A 22,824-nucleotide genomic window follows, 5' to 3' on the forward strand; every position below is an offset into this window, starting at 1 on the left:
TGGTCAGGGCCAGTTCCATCTGCAAACTCCAGCTTGGGTCATTAAAAACAATGGCAGGAAGTTTGCATAAGAGTTGATTTCACGTTACTAGTTTAATTTGATTATTTGAGCTGTGGGATTTAGACCTAGCTTGTCACTTGGGAAATGGCAATTTTAATGTTAATTTAGTTCACTTTATCAACCTGTGTTACCTGCTGCCTCCGGAAGGTGCTCTAGAGCCATGTTCTGAGACAGAGACACTAAACTCAATGGAGTTATCCCCAAATGCCACTCAAATCAGGAAAGTCTCACTGAAGTATAAAGAACACTTCAAAGCTACAGAAAGTCGATGGCCCTGGGGCCACGCAGATGAGGGAAATGGCTTGACCAGTGCTCGGGGAATTAATTTGATTCATTACAAAAGCAAGACAAATAGAGTAAAGAAGTATAAATTCAAATGCTATCAAAGTTGTGTTTAGGCAAAATGAATAGCTGGATCCATCCCTGATGTATTATGTTTAGGAAAAAAATTCCTGTAACATCCCATTAAACTTTAATGTAACCTTTAGTGATATCTTGGGGACACGGAGTCTGCCTTGCTAAGACTGTCCACAATGTCAAAGGCAAGACCCATTAATTCTACCAAATACTCTGGTCAGAACATTCACTGGAATAGGCCTTGGCTCCCATGATCTCCAACCTTTTGTGTAAGAATATAAACAAGGACACCTTTGCCTGGGACTGCTGCACTCTGGGCAGCTGATCCTGGAAGAGTCCACAGGTCATGCCCACAGAACTGTGCGTGTGGACCGTGATCCCCCCAGGGCCTGTCCTTAGCACTCACAGGGGAGTGACAAGACCCCATCTTTCCATGGCACCTACTTATTGTTCCCATGTTTACTTCTTCTTTCTCTGGCATGGCCTATGGGCCAGTGGGGCCAGAAGCTGGTCCACTGAAGACCCTATCTAGGGACTGAGGTGACTCCTTGGCGAGGAGACCTTCACAGCTTTCACTGCTTCAAATTCCTCTTCAGTCCCTTTAGAGTCTCTGCCCCCACTCTGCACATAGAAGCCCTCTTCCCTTTCCCTCCTACTGAGGCTAAGTCCAGTCAGACTCTTAGACAGACATCTCTGCAGGAGGGATCATGTAGACAGCAGGGGTCTGGAGCAGGGACAGTGCACAGTACCCACAGGGAACAGCCGTGCAGTGCTGGGGGACTGTTAGCCCACAGGTGGTTAAAAGACTCAAACTCCAGCTCCAATACAGCAAACCAAGCACGGTTCTGCTGAACCAGAGAGAGAGGGTGAAGTGGGGAGGCGATTTTCCTTTGAATACAGTGTCAGGTAGCAGTGAGTGAAGGGCTTTTTTCACAGTAGTACTCTAGAGGGTTTCTACTGTCCACACCATGAGAGCTCTGGGGTGCAAGAGGGTGTACCCTGCATTGACATACAGGTAGTAGAGACCAGCTTAGATGCCATTGGAAACATGTCCATTAAGCCCAATGACAAGTTCTTGAAATTTAGCCTTCTCCCTCTTAGGGGAAGTAAAGCAACTTTGAAACTGAGAAAATATTCAAGAAGGGAAGGTGTGTGTGTGTGTGTGTGTGTGTGTGTGTGTGACAGAGAGAGAGAGAGAGAGAGAGAGAGAGAGAGAGAGAAAGTTCGTTCTACAGAGTGAAAAAACTTTTTCTTAGCAGAAAGTAAAGAGTCCAAGCAGACAAGGAAAACCCAACCAGCCATCTGTGCATTTTACCTGTTAGTGTGGATTTCAAGAACGTGTGCACAGCAGTGGACTCTTTTACAGAGTGCCTAGAATGCATGAAATGCCACATGGAGCCCCACTGGTGAGGTCCTGTACATCAACCATTTACAATCTAACATTCCAGATCCAACCTAGCACATCTCCTAGAGCCCACCTGCCATTTTAAAAATTTTAATACAGAACCATTTCTGCAAATTTGGGCATTTGGGAATCTTTTGAATTGTACAATATTCATTATTAATCATAGTTTTCCAACATTTTCTGAAATTGCTTCTTTAAATTGGATATAGTGAAAACGCATATGCTAATAAATTCTGTGTTCTTCGCTACCCGTACTATATATTTTACAGATCTGAAGGTCCATTCATCAAGAAGAACAGATATAGCTATCTGCTCAGGCCTTTACCCCAAGGCCCGGAGGATTCAGATGAACATTTTCAAATTTGTTCTTTCAATAATTATTGAACCAGCTGCCACATGCTACGTGTCAGTTGTGTAAAATTTCTATCTTTTTTTTTCCTTCTGGGGACTTCTAGCAATGGCTTTAAAACACTATGAATTGTTAATTAATGACCAGTGCTGAGACCATGGAGATGGTCCATCCTTACTTCCAAGTGCGCCTGAACTGCCTTTGCCTCCCTGCAGGGAAGAGTGGGACTGGTGGGACTGGGCGGATGGGAGGCAGACTGGGGTAAAGAGAAGGCACCGGAACAAAACTCTCCCTCCTCCCTTGGCCTAGGGCAGTGAGTGCAGCTCTGCTGGGGGTCCTGTCAGGGTAGACTGAGGTGGGCTCTGGAGAGCCAGCTTGACACTTCATTAATGCTCTAGTAGGGGCTGATTGCCACACATTGTTACATCAGGGAGATGGAGAACAAAAGATATTTCATTAAATGTCAGTTCTTTCAACGCTTGGCATAACGTGGAAAATAAAAAAAAAAAGGTTGTTTTCAATTATAGTTCAGTATTTTTAATACTTTCCTTAATCAGCATCATAAAAGTCCAGAATGGTTCTTTGCAGGGAGAAAGAAGGTATACAGTCTGTCCAAATGCTGAACCAGTAGTTCCTCTAGATGCCGGCTCTTCAGGATGTCGCCGTGGCCAGGTGGGAGGCTCCAGGCCAACAGTGTGGCGAGGATCTCCCGGGAACACCATGCAGTGCAAAGTCAGGAGAAGGCTGGTTCTGCAGCAAGCTGCAAGCCACGGCCACATCTCCCTGTGTCTGAGCCTCTGCCCCCTTGCTCACCTGCACAGGGAGAACAGTCACTGCCCCCAGGCCACAGCAGGATGTCTCAGTCGACCCTGACCTCTGCAGGTCCAGGTCAGGTGGAACCCCTGGGCTTCCCTGGGCAAGAATTATTTAAAGTCTAAACACAAGTTTGCTTCTGAGAATCCACAATATCACCCAGATCAGGACCTTGGGTGATCCAGGATGAAAAACTGCCTGGCCACTTTATTTTTGTTGTTTTATCAAATATTATGGACCTTGTGGAGGGAGGCGGTCTCTGATAAAGGACCCATTTCCTCAAATTAAAACATCAGGAAGATTTACTCTTAAAAGCAAAAAGACATTTTTTTCTTTCTAAAGATTCCTTCCAATATGAGCGGCACACTGATAAAATAAAGCTCATGGAAACAACAGGTTTTTAGAAAAATGGACTGAACATAATTAAAAAACAAATGTCACACCATGGCTCATTCAACAATGATCAAGTGTTTGTTATGGACCAGACTTCACGACACCACAGTTAGATTTTTGTTGCTTTTAAGGATGTGTATTTTTTTTTTTCCGCAGCAATGGGACACTATTGGCTTGAAATGCACTTGAAGTCTATCCACACTTTATCTCTCAAGCCTCAGAAACATGGGCAGTCATGGAGCACAGGCTTTGAGGAACTGAGGATTTACAAAAACCGAGAAACCCAGGACTAAGCGCTACTAGTACTCATCGTAATTATTGAGATCTGTGAAGTAGGCGTTGGAGTAGGTCTTCCCCGTGAGGTGCGGGTTGAAGTACTTGTTTCTTTCCTCTAGGATCAAGTTGTTTTTGTTAAATGCCTGTAAAATACATTATAGAAAGATTTAAGAATACTCCACAAGTAGCACTTCAGAGGGAAATATAACTAGGAGACCGTTATGCTAACTTGAGTTCTCTCCTAGGCTTCCCCTCTTCTTGACAGTTTTCCTCATTCACTGATTTTCCCAGATCCATTGCCTCATGGAAGACTTGACTAGTAACTAGAATAAGGTTGGCTGCTTTGGGTATCTTCCACTCTAGTTTTGAACTTTAGTTTGGAAGTAGGAAGAGAAGTAGAGGGTCAGAAAACCTAAATCTAAACCCCTAGGAAACCATAACTTGAATGATTTCAAGTTAGCAGACACTTTGAAAGTCACCACATATGTCTAAGTATCCATTTAAGTGGCTTCCCGATTTCCATGGATCGGTACACTCATCAGAGATCTTGACAGAACATAGTTAAGCAAATGCATCCAATGAAACTGCCTTGATTTCTTTTCTCTCTGCCCTCAGAAGGTGACTGATGCAGCCATCTCTGAACATGGATGGCTACCTCCTTAATAGTCATTAAAGTCACCTGTAATTTCAAAGAGAACAACTACATCCAATAGAGAGTAAATATTAAGAGGATCGAAATAAAGATGTAGCAGAAGGGTCAGAGGCCAGTTGTTTAGGACCCGCCTGGACAAGATGTCAGAATAAAGTTCTAGAAGGATTATTAAAGACCAGGCAGCAATCCACACCCTCCAGTTCCTCTGCTTCATGGCAGCAGCATTTCTGATCATCTTGAAAGTTACTGCATCTTAAATGGGAACACAGACCAGCTAAATTCCTTTCTGCTTCCTGAATCAACAGGACCACGGGTAAGTGGATCTGCTGGAATCATGCAGAGAAGACCACTCTGGGTTCTGGAAGCCTTGGATAAGAGTAGACCTGTTCTTCCTCGCCCTCTAGGAGTTCATTTCTGAGAGGCTATGGGGGTCTGTCATGAGTCCTGATGCTCCCTCCCTGGGCCTGTCACCTGGGGAAGTCAGTGCTAATGGATTCTGGACCCTGGTTTAAGCAGAGTCCATGGGTAAAGCCAACGGGCTGTGCCTTCAGGAGTGGAGGCCACACAGTAGGGAATGGACAAGGGAGGACCACACAGCTCCTGGGAATCAAGTTCTCCCCTCCACCCAAAGCTGTGAGAGCGAACATGTTCCTATTGTTGTGTAGGAAGGAAATCCAATTTCACAGAGAGCGGACAGCAGACCTCCCTAAGAACGTGAAGGGAGTCCCCAACCTACAGGAATGTGGGAATTTAGTGAGACCCAGCTCAGGGTCTCACTAAACCCCCTTCCTCCATGTGGGTGGTAGGAAAGAGCAGGTGAGGTGAACTAGACCCTTGATATCTCTCAGGTTACACCTGTGGCCTTCTGTGCAGATGCAGGAAGCCTCCTGTATATTAGGGCACCATCACAAGAACCGTGCAAGAGTGTGTGCCATCAGATAAAAGATGAAGACTACGATTTTAAAGATAAAGAGGTTCAAAGAAGCTTGGGTCTGCTCCTGCAATGGGAGTGGGTGTCTGACTGCCCCGTGGTGCTCAGGGCCTGGGCTGGGAGCGCATCTCTGATGCCCGAGTTCAGGCCCCACAGCAAGGGTGGCTCAGAGCTGAACAGGGGCCACAGACCTGGAATCTCGCAGTTGGTGTGCTGCTGTCTTCATGTCCCTTTTTAAACTTATCCCCACATGAGAGGCCATGGTTTTCCAGGCAAAACAAAGCTTAAAAGGTGGATGATCACGAAGGTCCCCTTACCCTCCACCAACCCAATCACCAGCGCCAACACCAGGGACCTTTGCTGACAGCCGGCACCGCCGATTCCTCACCTTGATGGCCTCCACGGAGTCGTACTTGTCCAGTTTGTTGATGTGGTTGGTGATGCTGGTGTTGAGGGGGGCGGGAGAGACGGGGTGGATGACGGTGGCGTCATGGGACTGCTGCTGGTAGCGCTGGCAGTAGGTGTAGATGAGCAGGGTGAGGAGGCAGCCGAGGATGGAGCTGCTGAGCCCCACGGCAATCATGTGGAACATGTTGAACTCTGAGGGCAGAATCACAGCCATGCTAGGCTCAAAAAGAAGGCGCTACCCCAAGGCTCAAGTGCTTAGAAAAGAGCAAGATGAGAAGCCCACTCCAAAATTAGAGACATCGTAATCAGGCTCCTCTTTGAAATGCTATGGCCACCAGGAGGCCTCTCCACAGTGAGCGCAGCATATTTAAATTCAGGCTCTTGGGGATTATAATCACTTTTTTCAAGTCACCTTAAACCTGAATATACTAGCAGAATATCTTTTTTTTTTCTTTGAAGGCTTATACAGTACTCTTCTGTTCTAAGAGCAATATAATCTCTGTTCTCTGGGGTTTCTACAGCACGGTTCATTCACGTCCCTTAACAGGTGGAGCTCCCTGCATCCAGGACTGCCAGGTCCCAGGAACAGCAGGAAAGGCACTGACAGCCTCCAATTTCTGCACATGGTCATGCCAACTGCTTTCTTCACCCTCTTTTATTATTTCATCTTATTTAAAAATTGTTTCCATTTACATAGATTCTCATGTTTTCCGTTTCTTGCACAAACATGCATTATATAATACTGACATTAGAAACTCCCAAAGTTCTGAAGGAAAAATGTCTCTTTGCTAAAGGCAGCCACTCTCCCAGGTCCTGCAGGAGGAATTCTGCACATCCATGTGCTGCATGTGTGCAAATATTATCCTGTGGACCACTGTTTTTGCTTAGATTATATTTTGGTGATCTCATGAAGAAAATGGTTTACTCCAAAGAAAACAAGAATTCTTGTTAAAGGAATAAAATACCATCTCCTGGTGACCTGACCTACTGTTTTTATATTTAATCAGCACCTCTTCTCTTTGAGCGACTTTCCACCAGCAGACTTGTACCTAACCTCTAACACACAAGTGGCTTGAGTGACATCAGGGCAGCTGCCAAGACCTACCTACGTGGGCCTGAGAAACAGTACAAAAGTCGGCCTCCCCACGTGCTGGGAGAACACCACCATTAGTTTCACATATTTCAGGGAACAAACACCAACACCCGGGCAGCTCTCACATTGTCCAGCTAGGGGAGAGTCACAAGAAGCAGACCATGAGGTGACTTCCTACACTGCAATGGCCCTGCTTGAGTAACCACCTGCAGGTTGCTAGCCTCCTGTCTCCACTGCGGAAAGCACATCCCGGGGATCCCCATTTCCCCCTAAGTGTCCCCTCGTTGTGCCACCAGGGGGTGCAGTGTCACCTGATGCCCTCCTGTGATGGTCAACCCCAGATCCAAAGGCAGAATGGAGAAGTATGCTGGGCATCAGCCCAAGTCCAGAGGAGCCTGTCTGGCCACAGAGATTTTGGGGCTCTTGGAGCCAGAGAGCTTGGAGGTCTGTCCCCACACCCAGGGCCTGGGTGTTTGCCCCTGAACGGCCCAGGCCTCCTCCCCTGAGGCCCACAGAGCAGCTCTCCTGTACCCTGTGTTCCTCATGCCTATTCCCAATGCTCACTCCTCAGAGATCATTCCCAACGGCACCAGCCCCCCTCTGACACCTGGTACAAAGGTCACTAATTACTAGTCACCAAGGTCCTACTACATGCTGGGACCCCAAGGGTCCTTCCTGATCCCCACAGATCCCTGAGTGGCTGAGAAGTTCCCTGGGAAGCCGAGCCCCAGGGAACAGGAGACCCATCAGGGCCTCAACCATGCTAGATGTAGAAGCTGAATATCCCCCATCTTCCCCTGAACCCTGAGCCTTCTCCTGTACCATGCTCCTTTCTGCTCGTGGGCACTGTGTTGCAGGAGCCCAGGGCCCTGGGAGATGGACTAGAAGCTGGAAGGGAGACCAGTTGGTCCCACTGGATGATTTTTTTGTGCAAACTTTGATTTTTCAACAAACTGAGAAAACGCGTCTGTGTTGCCCCCCAAGGTAGAGGTAGATGGACATGGCGAACCCAGCCTGCCCTCTCTTGGGTTCATGGTCAGCCAGGCCCAACACTCTCCTAAATGCACTGGGATTCCAAACACATAGGCAATTCTTTACACAGGAGTCCAGTACTCAGCACTGAGAGCTGGACAATCCAGGTGGAGGTTTCTAGAATATTCTATAGTTATTCCCCACTCCCTGACAACCCCTTTAGTTTTCCACTTCCAGGTACAGGATGACGGAAGGACCTCACAGATGCCTGGCCTTTCCTGGTTTTGTCAGGAGCCTCTGCAGCTGGACGGCTCCTGGGTTGTGACAGGTGGGACCTTCCCACCAACAAACAGTAGAATTGTTTACTGTAACGCTGAAGCTGTACCTAAGCAGGTATGATGTCACGTGAGTTTTCATTTCTGTATACTTTAGGAGTCAGGCCTCCCGGTCAATACCACATACTGAGTAAAAGCACTCTCTGTGGCACTGATAACTCATGTTTTTATAACAGATGGAAGATGTATTACCATCTCCATATGCAGATAGTTTGTCATTAATCGCATGAATCATTCCTGCAGGTGCTTGGGGAAGGCCAGGACCAGCTGACATCTTTATGATGATCGTGTAGTCTTTGTGTCTCATGCAACTAAAAATAGCTAGGTTGAAAAATCTCGATAGAAGCACATTTTCCACAGAGGGAAAAAATAGTGCCTATTGAATCTCTGTTGAATCTGTTTAGTGTGGCTCTTTTCTTGGAATATGCTTTTATTTTTTGGCCTTTTTTTTTCAATAAACCTGAAATAAAGACCAACTGCTCAGTTGGTTCATTGGATGATATTATGAGCAAAATTTTATTGATTTTTCAATAAACTGAGAAAACACATCTATGTTGTCTCCCTAAACATCCCCAAACATCCTTGCTAGGTAAATGCTTATTTTTACCTCTTAGCCTTATGCTAGCATCCATTTCTTCTCTTACCTGCTGTGGAATGTCCAAGCCAGAAGCTTAAAGACCTAAAGCAATCAGTTCTTAGAAGCTTAAAGACCTAAGGCAATGCAGAGTAATCAAAGTTTCTGTGATTCCGCCCACGGCACCTCATGATTGGCTCTGGTTGGTACAGCTCTTGGCACCAAGACTCAGAGCAGCATGGCAGTACAGGAGGGGCCTGCAGAACAACTCCTGGGTCTTTAAGGCCCCAGTGGGATTTGCACATTGGAACAGGGTGGCCTGTCCTGGGCAAGGTGATGGGATCCCCCGGCAGTGAGTATGGGTGACCAGTGACCTCTACTGCGGCCCAGCTATGTGACTCCTCAAGTTCTGACTTGGCCTCCTGAGAATGGGAAAACACCTTAGGAAATGCTCCACTCCTGACCTGCCCTTGACTGAGGGCAGCTGACAGCCCTGGACTGTGAGCTGAGCAAGATCGTTACCTAGCAGGGCTGCTGTGACTTGAAGTCCCTGGACACGGACATCTAGATCCTACCAGGTCACTTTTTCCATAGTGCTATGTGTTTAAAGCTCCCACTGTACCTCTGGCCAGGATCTCATCCCTTGCACCCTTGAGTATGACCTGTGTGGGCCTGGGCCAGTGCCTTACCTCTCTGAGCTTCACAGACCCCATTTATGACACAAGTACAAAGGCATGGACACTATCCCTTTTCTACAATTCCCAGGTGCAAAATCCCTGGGAAGTGGTTTTCTCCATGTATCTGACAGTGACTCGTGACCTGACATGACTCATTCTGCTGCATCAGCACCTCACATTGCTAATGTGAGGCATCGTTTAAGAGACTGATTCTGGAGCATAGCTTCAGACTCTGTGGGTGTTGTATAATACAGGGTATGAGACCTGAACGTCCTTCTAGAATCTGAAATTGTCACTTTCAAACTCTCCTCTACTTCCAAGGCTTCTCCATATAAACTGTAGGTGGCAGTACCTAGCAAATTCACTTTGTATGGGTCATATGGGACACTTCTTGTCTGAAGCACTGAATATAATGTCTGGCACACAGGGCTATCTGAACATATGAAAGGACACTAGCCACTGCCATCATTTTATATAAGCCCTTGCATATTAATCTCACAAGTGGATCCTGTATTAGCAACTGCCAGTTGGTGAGCTTGCTGCATGACTTATATCATGGGAAGATGAATGTCCCGACCTGTCTTAGGCAACAGGGTCCCTTATGAGTTCCAAAGGTGTTGGGGCCACTTGGGTCTTCCATGTAAACCTGGTGCCCCTCACAAAATCAACACAGAGTGGATGCTTAGCAAAAATTCTTGAATGAATTAGTGGACACATTAACAGATGGCTGACTAAACCAGATGTACAGACAGCAATCTCCTAATCCATGAGTTATTAATGCTAAGTACATTCCTAAAACATGGTTAGGAAGCCTACTGTGCTGAGCACTCTGGATTCCTCTGGTGGAATGGATTGTGGTGGACATTGATATCTATTTGCCATCAGTAGTACATGTGAAGATATGGACATTGGCTCGGATATCAAGGTGGACATGGGTTATGCTTTGGTCTTTGGATGATAAGTCTTTTGTCCAGGCATATTTTCAATGAAAACAAGAACTTTAAGGTATTTAGAAGGTACAGACTGCAAAGTCCAAACTTCCATATGCTTGAATCAAAGAATGTGGTTTTTGAGACTCAGTGTTGCAGTTTGAAAAAATTTCTCTAGTGATCTAGGTATAATCTTGTACCCCCATTATAATATAGCCATTTCAGTGGGCTGGAGATTCAAGGATAGGTGCAATGGATTTGCACATAAATATAAACAAACTCCTTGGATTTCATTTTATTCATGGAAAATCTCCCTGAACTCATATCAAGATCGCTGGTTTATCAAGTGTTGCATTCAACAGAGTCCCCTGCAGGTCTCACTTAGCCACGGATTCTTGTGCCCCACTCAGAGAGGTTCTGGTTCTGTAGTTGACTGGGGCCTCAGAATTTGCATGTCTATTAAGTTCCCAGGGGATACTGATGATGCTGGCCAAGGGACCCCACTCTGAGAACCACTGTGCCACATCTTAAATGTTGACTATTAATGCAAAGGTAGATGTTTGGGGTCCAGGAGTTTCACCACCATGTAATTCTTTGCCAATAGCAGAAACAAGAAAGACATACGGGGGAGGAAATATTTGGAAGAGACCAGAATACCAGTAAGAAACTAGTTAAAAGGAAACTCTTACCTCCACACCTTTTCTCCTCTACACTGCTTGATCTTGCAACAGATACTTCTGGAAAAACAAAAATCCAATCACAATGCATGAAGGTGTTGGGAAGTAGGTTCATTTACATTAATGTTTCATTTGCAAAAGGCCCAATGATTTTTTTAATCTGTTGAGAGTCCAACTTTCCAAAGCTTGATTAGTTTTCAAAACAAGTTTATATTTGTTTATTGTTTCAAACAACCCAAGAAGGATTGGGTCAGTCACTTTGACTAGGACAGGACAAGATTCATTATCACAGGAGAAGAAAACAATTCTGTGGCCCCTTAGGCTGCAACCAAAGCACCTGCTGATTCCTGTTAGAATGTCCCCTGCCAGCCCTGGGACCTCTGTTCCTCAGTGAGTATTCTATTGCATCAAGACCATTTTAGTCCCAGTGAAGTGGTAGCCAAGTCACCAAAGTTCAAAGGAAGTCACCATAACAAAGTCATATCCAGGAGCACATTGGTGCCCTTTATCATGCCACATCTACACTCCACAAGCAAAATGTCAATGAGAAGTCTTCTAAGTGTTTCAACCCCCACCAGGGTGGGGGCAACATTTCAGGAGTCTAGTTCTCCTACATTGATTTTCCATTATAAAACAAAAATTAAAAATATGTCTATAGTCAAACAGATAAATAACACATTTCTGCACCCTACATGGTACAGATGACTTACAAGGCTAAGGCTAATAATTGTTTCTCAGATACTATTATTTTTTCCACAAATGCAGGGAAATGAAGACAATTTGGTTCACGAAGCCCTATTGTTTCTTTGCAATATGTTGGTTTGCTTTGGTCCACGCTATAGTCCTAAGGGGCACTGTGGGCATGTCCACGTGGTGTGTGCATATGCAGAGCACCAGCCATCTGTGAGAAGGCAATGGCGAAGAGCTACCCACAACAACTGAGCCCCGGTTCCCATACCCCGTCTGTGACCAGAGGCCAAGCCACTTCTTCTCCAAGGTGAGAATCATGATGCAAATCAATTTCCCCAAATATATTAACGGTCTTATAGAGAATGAACCTTTTTTTCTGTGCAGATACTCACACAATATTGCCAAAGCACTTAACCCCATATTAAAATAACCAAATAACACATTTCCATTTTTTTTAGAGAAAAATCTTCTATTAGAATTAATAAATTATGGATGGCATTGTGTTTGAAAAAATCTTAAACTCAAGAAGTAGTTCAAGTCCAAATCTGAAGTTAGCTACAAATCTGCACTTTTATTACCTACAAACCATGAGAGTTGATGGAATCATCATCTGGGCTTCACCAGACACAGCCTCCGAGACCACACTGTGACCCGTGAACCACTTTCTGTCTAAATGTCGGGATGCTTTTGTTCACACTGACACCATCCGCTGCACTTACCTGGGATGAAATTAGAGTCAAAAACGCATGGCCGGGTCTCAGTGGTGTTTCCGGAACACTGGCCACCCACAGGGAACAGAAGGATGCATTGGCGGGCGCGGATCTGGATGCCAGACGCATCGCACATGGACCAGTCTGACCACTCCGACCAGCTTTCTGCGGTGGACAGAAGATGGGAGATGGGGCAAGAAGTCCTGCTAAGATTAATCTGCCAAGGAACATGGTTCTCATGTTTTTAATAAGATGTAGTCATATCTTCTGACCAGTCCAGTAAATAAAATAAATGAGGATGGAAAAGAAAAAACAACAACCTGGTGTAACATAATCAGATATACTGTGCTTCCATAAACATTTCTAAAGACCACCTTATTTTAATGCTATAAAAATTGTCTTTAGAGTCAATAAGCTAACCCTGAGACCCAGCAGTGAATAAACTACCCTCAGTGGGGGAAAGAAATCCTCAGTGACGTCTCCATTTCTCACAGGGCCAAGCTCCCCTGCAGAGTGCAGCCTCAAATGCATTCCTGAAAAATTCCTGCACATTTCCACAGGACTCTGCTCAGACAACAGAAGGAAGGTGTGTGAATGAGATATCCCCAGTGGCTGAATGGGAGCTTAAAACACTTTCTGGGGTTTAACAACAGTTTTGCAGAGTCAATGTAGCAGAGCCAGGGTGCCCTCAGGGCAGGATTCATTTCACCCCAGGCGAACCAGCACAAAAGAGCAGCAGGCCAGTTCACAAGCCTTGGGTCAAGTCCAGAAGAAGAGAGATGAAAGAATTCCTTGTCCTATGTAGAAAAATGGCTGAAATCTGTCCAAATCACTCAGGCATACAGATGTGTGAAAAGAGAAACTCATATCTATGAAAAAAGGTTTAAAACTGAACACTCCATATTATTTAAGTAATATTAACCAATTAAAAAAAGGGTACATTTTCTGTGCAGTTTGGAAGAAAAATTTGGAAATCCAACTTGCACCTTGATCCAGGTCAAGGGAACAGCTTTTGCTTCAAAATGTACAGAGGCCCTGCTATTGAAATGACTGAGAATTTGGTCTTGAAGCTCTTTTTAATATGACTGGAACTTTCCAGAAAGATCCCTGGGAGCAAGCTAATAAACTATGAAGTTTTCGGATAAGAGGACCCATGTGTCAGGAGCCAGGCTGCTTCTGCAGCAGGCAGGCTGCCTCAGCACAACCTGTGTCTCCCAGGACCTTGGAGCTCCCTCACCCAGGTTCTGAGGCAGGTGTGAGGCACGCCACACCTGGAATCTCTGGTCCTCATGCTGATCCCTAACAACAAAATCTTGGATCCTGACATCAGGTAAGATATTTTAAGATTTTTTTATTTTTTAAAATAATCTGGTTACTGATTTGATTTCATGCTTTATATTTTCTCTAATTGCACCACCTCTGGATGACAGGCCATCGAACTTGGGTGAGGTGTCCTCAAGAATGCCTACTGCCTCCCGTGACCTTTTAGCATGTGTTCCTGAAATGCAGCTCTGGGGATCCTCAGAAGAAGACTGAGGCCAGGCCCTGGGCAAGCAGAGGAGACAAGGGACTGCAGGCAAGACACCCTCTCAGCCCTTCAGCCTCCAGGGGGCGCTCACGGGTGCTTGTTTCTTCTGGCTTTCTCCCTAGTACAATAAGGAGCTGCCAAGAGCCATTAGTGTTAATTAGAGACGTGAAGGCCAAATCAGGATCTATTTGTTAATCAAAGAGCTTGGGTGTCATAATGACATGCACACACTCACCTCTGATGTGATGAAGGCTTTGAACACCAGACAAAGTGAAAAGGATTTGATTATAGAACAATGGCTAGGAAGTCACATTAAGGGTGCCCCTGTGGACTGACTTGTTTCCCTTCCAGGACTCACTCTGATGTGATACCATCGTCCTCCTCACCATTTACAAATCCGAAAGAGGTGAGTTTGCCAATGACAGTAGCTAAGATACAGAACCATTCCAGATGCCCATCATCAGGTGAATAGATACTGAAAATGTGGTCTATATACACAATGGAGTTTTACTCAGCCATAAAGAATAATAAAGTTATGGCATTTGTTGGTAAATAGATGAAACTGGAGAACATGGTGCTAAGCGAAATTAGGCAGACTCAGAAAGTCAAGGGTTGAGTGTTTTCCCTGAGATGTGAAAGTTAGTCCAAAACAAAGGAAAAAGATGGGGGTCAAGTATCATGATGATATAGGGAAGATCAGTGGAGTGGAAGGAGATCGAGATGAGGGAGGAGGAAAGGAAAGGATGTAGAATAGATTTTAAAAACCATGGCATGTGCACTTATAAACATACCACAGGAAATGCTCCCTGTAAGTATATGTAGAAAACACCCATCAAAAGTAAGTAAATAAAAGAGCACAAGGAAGATCAGTAGAGCCGAAGAGGAGAAAGGGGTGAGGGAGGAGGGAAGGGAAAGGGGGTGTATGCACCGGGGACTGAAATGGAGTCAATCCAATCCCATGCATGTGTGATTTTGTCAAAAGGAACCAAACTATTATGGATTACTATATTCTCTCTCTCTCTCTCTCTCTCTCTCTCTCTCTCTCTCTCTCTCTCTCTCTTAAGGAGGAAAAGAGGCGAATTTTCTCCAGGTCGGGCAGCAGGCTAGGTCCGCTCACCTGGGCAGGGCTGGGTGTTGCAGAGCGCCTCCTCCGTGTGCAGTCCCAGGCAGATGTCCCCTCCGTAGGCGGGGGCTGGATTTGTGCACGAGCGGGTCCTCATGTAGTGTCCACCCCCGCATGTGGCTGAGCATTTTGACCAGGATGACCAGCAGGACCACATGCCGTCGACTGGGGAGGAACACAAGGTCACAATGCTTCAGAAACCCCAACCAGATCAATCGGATGCAGGTGAAGACAGAATCTGCTCTACAGAAGGCCCACGTGGGTGCAGGCAGCAGCTGAGCCCTGGCCACGTGCGGCCATGGGAAGTTTCCCTGGGCCATCCATACAGCTCGGTGCACCTTCCCTTCCTTCTCCAGGGCCCCTTCTTTGTTCTTTCAGAAAATGGTTCTAAACATGTCCTGTCTCCAGATGACAGAGGAGCACAATGCATGCCATACGAAAGCCCCAGTTCCCCAAGAAGGAACACGCAGCACACTGTGGTTACTAAGGCCACCCCTGGCTAGCTCTTACCCTTGCTCTCTGCACCATGTAGTTGGCCAGACAAGACTTAAAGCCCCGGATCAGGAATTCAAGTCACAGCCCTCCTCATGGGTTGGGTGACGGTTTGACAGAGGAGGAGAAAAAATCCAGTGGTCCCACTAAGGTCACTGAAGGGTGCCCCATAAATGCAGCCTCTAAACGAGCAAACCACCGTATAGCCACGCAGACCTGGTGGCAGGTTTTAATGGCTGGAGATGTCATCTCAACATCAGCAGCCAGACTTAGGGTTGGGTATTAACTGCAGCTTCACAGCGTGAATGTCAGGCAGGACTGCTTCCTGGACCAGAACCCGCCATGACTGCTCATAAACAGAGCCCTTCTCTCTCTGCTCACATTAGCCCCTGTCTTCTCCAGGCTGGGATCCCAAGACCCACAGACCAGTCTCCTACATATCTGAAAAGACGCAAAGAATCAGTGAGCATCAGGGAAAAACAAATCAAAACCATAGTGAGAGCTCAAGTCACTCCTTTTAGGATGGCTATGATTTAAAAAATAAAAAAATGTAGGTAAGGATGTGGTGAAACTGCAGCCATTTGTGTGCTGCTGGTGTAACTGCTTATGAAAAACAGAATAGTGATTCTTAAAAAATTAAAAATACAATTACCATAGGATCTAGAAATCTCACTTTCAAAAATTGAGTACACCAGAAAAAAATTGCAATTAGTCTCTCTAAGAGATATCAGCAATTACATTACTAAACAGCTAAAATATGGAAACATCCAAAATATCAGTATACATAGATAAAGAAAATATGGTATATAGATACAATGGAATATTACTCAGACTTCAAAAAGGAGATTTCTCCGTGTGCAACAACATGGATCAGCATGGAGGAGGACATAATGCTAAGTGACATAAGTCAAGCAGAATGTGAGTATTGTGTAAGTCATGCATGGCATCTAAAATAGTCAAATTCATAGATGCTGCAAGTAAAATGGTGTTCCCAGGGGTGGGGAAGAAGGGACGATGGGGATCTGCTGTACAACCCTGGGCCTGTAGCCAGCAACACTATATCATGCATTTAGTGACCTGTTCATGTTAAGTGCTTTTATTTCAACACAAAAACAAAAACACTAATGCGCTTCTTCACAATCTTTCCATAACCATGTATCATTTTGTGATCTCCTACACTCATTCTATCCCGAGATATTCGGGATATTTATTTATCCCTCCCACATTTCCATTCATGCTATGCCAGTCCACATCTGATCTGGTCTAATAGCCCTCTGCTCACCCATACCCACGGTCCCTCTGGGATCATGAGCAAGTCCTCCTGGCACAAGGTGGTTTATCCCATTAAATGAGAATACGGCTCGGCTCCTGCTTGAAGTTCTGAGGAGCCCCTGGGCAGAATCCAGCTGCGGAAGTGGCCCCCGGGGAGCTGAAACCCAAGCTCACCCTGTGCTCCGCCCTGAGCTCCACTTGCACTTCACTGTCTGCAGGCACATACTCTAAGGGCTGGGGAAGAGCTGCTTCTGTGCAGAGGGACTCCGAGGGGAGTCCAGCCCAGGCTCCACTCTCTCAGGCAGCCACACGGGGCTGGAGTTGCCCAGAGCCCCAGGTCACTTCCCAGCTGGCCTGCATGTCATGTCCTCCTAAGGGTGTCCTCCTCGTATGACAGGTTTCCACCTGCACCTTGGTGCACTGACCCTGGCCATGAGGTGGTCACTGACCCTAGCCGTGAGGTGGTCTGCCCACATGGAAACAGATATGGAGCACCGTAGTATGAGTTCATATCAGAAAGTCTCTAGTATTTTTAAAGTTGAAACTACAGAATGCAAAGCTTAATGATGCCGACTCACTGTGAGGGGCTTGTCCAACTCCATGTGGGGAAGAAGGGACGTGCCGCTGAATCAAGGTGTAACACAAACCTGAGCCCCTAAGTGGAGAGCAGCAAGTCAGGGATGGGACAGCCTGGGCATAACAAGGATAATAATGAGCTCAGTCACTGTGGCAATGGTCCTCACAACAGCCTTGGGGAACATTCTAGAAATGAGTGGCTCCGGGTACTAAGAGGTGAGGTCATGGAGCGAGTGACTTGGGAGCTCTGGATGGGAGGCTGGCAGGCTACCTATAGAACCAGGCGCACCAACAGTGTGGGTCTGACGTCACTCCTGCCATTTCTATGCTGAGAATTCATGGGGGAATCTCCTGTGGCTGGGATCACCATGTAATCTAGCCTCTGAAAGGCTGGTTCATGGGAAGATAGGACAAACATCCCCAAGCTCAGAGCCATGTTTCCCTCAAGGAATCAAAGCCATTAACTGCAGGGAATGGGTTTTGATCAAATAAAATTGATAGATTAAGTAATGCGACAGAAGAGGGCACAAGTTTTGGTCTAGGAATTCTAGCCAACTCTTCATCACTACTGCAAAGTGAAGTTGCCAGCAATCAAAGGGAGCCAAGGAAAGCTAAATGCATCCACTCGCCGGGCATCCTGGGCACAGATATAAAGAGATATAAAGCCCCGAGGGTGAGGGCACACGTGCTACGGTATCAATGCCCAGAACGCTGCACCACACTGTTAGAGCTGAAGGAGAGCAGGGCACCCCACTTCCCAAGAACTGAGCAGAGGTCGCCCTCCCAGGAATCGAGGACTCTGGAGTCCAGCAGGGAGAGGCACTCCAGGTGTCCACCAGAGTCACTGGGGAACACACCTGGATGCACTTGGACTTCATTCAGAGTCTTCTCCCTCAGAGGAACCATCCTAGTTAAATCTGATCAAAGGAGTGTATGTTGACCCTGTCAGGGCACACGGGTCCCAGGAAGGCTTTGAGGTTGCTTTCATCCTGTTTCCGTATCACAGAGCAACAAGGGACCATCTCTCTTCTCTACCTTTGTCAGCCAGGGTCTGGAGTCTTTGTGCTGAATCAAACACACCACAAAGAAACAAAGGTGTGAAGGGGAAAGGACCGCCCATTTCTCAAGGTCAGAGGTGAATGACAGAGGAGAAGGTTCTAGTTAGACAAGGCCACAGCAGGAGAGGAAATGGTCATTTCAGCACTGGCTCAAAGTTACGAGTGACAATTGGAGATGGAACTGTTAGTGATTTCATTTAAAAGTTATTTACACTGCTCTAGTTCATTTATGTCTATGTTCATTTTAGATCATAGGGAAAAACTTCATTTAGAAACACAATGATCATTTGTGATTGTTCACCCAGCAGAATGAGTTGTGAGGAGGAGAACGTGCTAAATGAAGTCAAAAGCTCCATGAAGGTGGGCGGCTCAACCCCCTCAGGCTGGGGCGGCCCACTCTCTGGCTGAGTTAGTCTGTCGAGTTGTTAGGAATCCCCCAGGAAGGGGGAGAGTGCTGACGTTAGCACATCCAGCCTGAACTCAGCTCCTCCCCAGTGGAAAGTGACATGGCACTCTGAATCCTCCACGACACTCTATGGGACCTGGCTTTTAAAGGAAAATGAGGCCAGAGCTATTTCAAGATATTTAGGTCATGTGTATAAAGTTCTGGTTTGACTGCCAAGTCAACTAAAAATATAAAATAAAAATAAAACAACCCACAGACGATGCTAATGGAGTGTCTGAGACGGAGGGGCCGCCTTCGCACTCAGGGACCAGGGCAGCCTCCAGTGTCTGGAGGAATTTGTGTTCTACTGAGAGCAGTGAGGAAGTGAGTGGAGCCTGGGGAGGTGTGGGAGGGAGGGGCCCTGACATTCCCAAGGCAGCTTCCCCATGCTCCAGTTCATAGCACTGACTCACATCAAGACATATCGCCCTCGGGCTCCCTCCCAGCACCCAGGGGAAGAACCCTGCCATGGGGCTGTGGGAAAGAACAGCTCTGTGACCTTTCCCAGATTCTCTGCATCCTCTTGGCTGGGAAAGTGGGCAGTCAAGGGAGGAATCTCCTGAGGCTGGAGAAATCCAGGCTGAGATGCCCTGGGAGAACAGTGCAGCTGTCAAGAGCAGGCACATTAAGGGATGCCTCTGTTACAAAGCTGGGAACTCTGTGTCCAGTTTTATCTGCACGCTCATCCACCCTTCTTCTGTATATCCATCCATCTATCTCTCCATCCATCCATCCATCCATCCATCTATCTATCATCCATCCAGTCACCAATCATCCCTCCATCAATACATCCGTCCATCCAGTCATTCATCCAAATATTCATCCATCCATCCATCCATCCAATCATCCAAACATACATACATAAGTTCATATGTGCATCTACCCACCCATACATCGTGCATCCATGCACCTCTCCTCATCCAACAAATGCTTATTAAATACTTCCCACAGCCAGTTTCTTGCTCGAAAAACTGAGAAAGCGGTGCGTACTACCGGACAAGATGCTAAAATCTGATGCCATTGAAACCTCTGTACCCAGCTTGTAATGACCCTTCACGCCACTTCCCATCCCTTCCTGTCAACTGACTAACTCCCAGGTTGAAAGAGCCTGTGTATTGCAGCTGTTGCTCTCCCAGCTCACTAGGTGCATGGCGGATGTGGCCACTCTATCTTGTCACCATCTTAACATCTGATGGCCATGCTGTCTTGACATTATTCACAGCTGCCTTCTCCCCCAACTCCAGGCTCCTTTTTGATGTGGACCACAACACTGTGTCTTTGCCATCCTGTGAGCAGCACACAGTGGGTCCTCCAAACTGCTCAAAAGTGCTGGGAATGCAATGGGCAGAGAGAGGAAGGAAGATGGGTAACCCGCTGGTTGTTCACTCTCCATTCAACAAACACTTGTGGTGGGTGTTTCTAGGTGTGCCAGCCTGTGCTGAAGACTGAGTTTCTGCAGTGGAACCATCCCAGGCCCTGAGCTCCTGGGCTTTCACCCAGGAAGAAGGCACAGGCAGCATCCAGTGACCTGCACAGGGTGGCTGTGGGTCATTGGGTTACAGAACCCATGACGGTGGGAAGGTCAGGTGGAAGCCATTTAGGTGACAGAGCTCCCCTGGGAGCCATGGCAGAAGGGAGCAGAGACAGTCAGAATATCAGAGGGAAGACAGAGGGGTTGTAGAATGGCAGATCCAAAAGCCCTGGGCTCTTAGCTCACTTTAATATCCTTGTGCTTATATGGAATTCAGTGCAACCAAAAGCCAGGTCCCTTCCCAGCCCTGCACAGCCTCCAGGAGAGGAGACTGCATCTTCAGAAGTTGGGATTCTTGAGGTAGAACCCCTCTGGCAGGAGACAGTGGGACTAGGAACTGAGCTGGCAGGCACCTGTTGGTACAGCTCTGACCCCTGCAACCCTGCGTGAGAACCTGGGGCCGGTGGAGAACAGCAGGGAGGTCTGGGCCCCTCGGGTCCCAGGAAAGGTGGGCTGGTGCATACTTCAGGGACATCACTTCTCTCCAGACCACATCAGAAGGGCCAACATCTCTGTCAGGGACAGGATCCAGAGCCCACAATCCTTGCAGGGCATTGCTCTAAGGAAGATTTTAATTTCTTTTTAAAAAAGAAGAGGAAAAGGAATGTAATCCAGCCCAGATGCTGCCTGCCCTTTTCACCTGGAGATGTGAGGCTACCTGCCAGCCTGAAAAGGGAGCTGTGCTAGTACTGGTGGACATGACTCGGGATTTGGCTTCAGGTCCGTGGGAGCGGGTGGCTGGGAACAGAGGACCCCTTTATTCTTCCTTGTCGGTCTCACTAGGTTCATCCAACAGCTGCTGACACCGTCTGACATTCCTTAAGAACACGTGTCCCAACACCAGGCCAGGGAGCTCTGAGAGCCAGGGTAAGCTAAAAGGCCGTCCTTGCTGCTGGACGTTTCAGATCACCGCTCACCTGGGCAGGGCAGGATGTTGCACTCCTGGTACTCCAGGGACGGGCCCAGGCAGGGCATGCCCCCGTACTTGGGCTCAGGATTGTTGCAGACGCGCTTCCGGTTCCGAATGCCCCTGCTGCAGTCGCGGCTGCACTGTGACCAGGACGTCCAGGCTGACCAGGCCCCGTTGACGGTGTGGGCTGAGTATCTCCCGGCTCGCAGGAAGTCCCCAGACAGCCCTGGCAGGGGAAACACAGAGCGTGACTCCACGGGAGTCCTGCAGGGCCCACGCACACACTGGCCTGTCTGCATCAGCACGAGCTTCTCTCTAGAATTTGCCTTTCACACCTCAATAAAATACTGCAGCTGAGTGACAGCCTCCCATTACTCAGACTTCTTTCCCAAGCTGCTATTCAGTAAGGATGCACATAGGAACTAATTTGTGAATGTAGGGAATGAAGTCTTTACACTGAACAGGAAGTTAGTAGGTGTTGAATTTGTAGTTTATTTATTTTTTGGTAGAAATTTCTTACAAAGAATATACAATTTTTTTGCTTCTCTTGGGACTCTATTACAAACTGCCTTTATGCACCGTGCGTAGCACTTACCATGAAGAACACTGGCCTGGGAAAACGGAAACAGGATTCAGGCATCTCCTAAAACTACTTCTTTACCTGTTAACATTCTTTTCCTTTTCTTGTTTTGGTACCAAGGACTGAATATAAGGGTGCTTAACCACTGAGTTATATCCTCAGCCCTTTCTATTTTTGAGACAAGGCCTTACTAAGTTGCATAAGGTCTCAGTTGAATTTGTGATCCTTGTGCCTCAGCCTCCTCAGTTGCTGAGATGACAGGCGTGCTACACCATGTTTGGCACCTGTTAACCTTTCAAATGTGAGTTCATGCTGGTTAAAGGTGCTGAGCTAACTGCTCCTGAATCACGGTCCACAGAGACACTCGTCTGTCTACTCCAGAGAACTCATACCCAGGAACTAGATGCACTTTGACACATGTCAAACGCACCCATGACAGTCTGAGCACACTTACTAACAGATGTGTTTCCCGGGAGCCAGTGACGCTAAGTGATAGTGTAGTCGTGCTGGGTGTGCAGGGAGAAGAGTCTTGGGCATCACAGTGGGCAGCCTTGAGACCTGCTGTGTAGCAGGCCTCCTCCCAGCCCTCCAACCTGTTATGTCAGTAGCCTTCATCAGAATTTGTGTTCGCTCTGATAAACATGCCTCCTTGCTTATCTCAAATGTAGGCCCTGTGGCAAATTTTAAATGATGCCTCTCTAATGGTGCCACACAGTTCAGGGAAATCAAGGTCATGAGGAAACAAACACACCCAGGGCTGTCTGCTGCTGAGCACCTGAGTGTTTGCCCAGAGACTCGCCTTCTCTGCCATGCAGGAGGACACGGGCCCTCCGAGTGTTCCTCTGGGATGAACCAGAGCTCCTTGGTCATCCGTAAAGAAAAACCACACACAAGGCAGCCTCGAGTTGTGTGCCGGAGGCAAAGGGGTGCACTGTTGTGTTTTCAAGACTTCAACAGCAAAACATGAGGATGGTCATGGAACTTAAAGCCTTGAAGACACAGGAAGGG

General features: G+C 47.0%; 1 protein-coding gene across 1 annotated transcript in view; it reads right to left on the minus strand.

Moving 5' to 3' along the window:
• Positions 1-896: 896 nt before the first annotated feature.
• Sema5a (semaphorin 5A) overlaps positions 897-22,824 on the minus strand; it is a 446,744-nt gene continuing 424,816 nt past the window's right edge. The window contains exons 18-23 of the mRNA XM_026397069.2: positions 21,244-21,462; positions 14,947-15,117; positions 12,311-12,466; positions 10,914-10,961; positions 5,625-5,836; positions 897-3,796 (exon numbers count right to left, since the gene is read on the minus strand). Of these exons, the coding sequence (XP_026252854.2) occupies positions 3,677-3,796; positions 5,625-5,836; positions 10,914-10,961; positions 12,311-12,466; positions 14,947-15,117; positions 21,244-21,462 (926 nt within the window). The 3' untranslated portion in view covers positions 897-3,676. The remainder of the gene's footprint in view (positions 3,797-5,624; positions 5,837-10,913; positions 10,962-12,310; positions 12,467-14,946; positions 15,118-21,243; positions 21,463-22,824) is intronic.

Source organism: Urocitellus parryii, chromosome 1, assembly GCF_045843805.1.
Source record: "Urocitellus parryii isolate mUroPar1 chromosome 1, mUroPar1.hap1, whole genome shotgun sequence".
Classification (NCBI taxonomy): domain Eukaryota; kingdom Metazoa; phylum Chordata; class Mammalia; order Rodentia; family Sciuridae; genus Urocitellus; species Urocitellus parryii.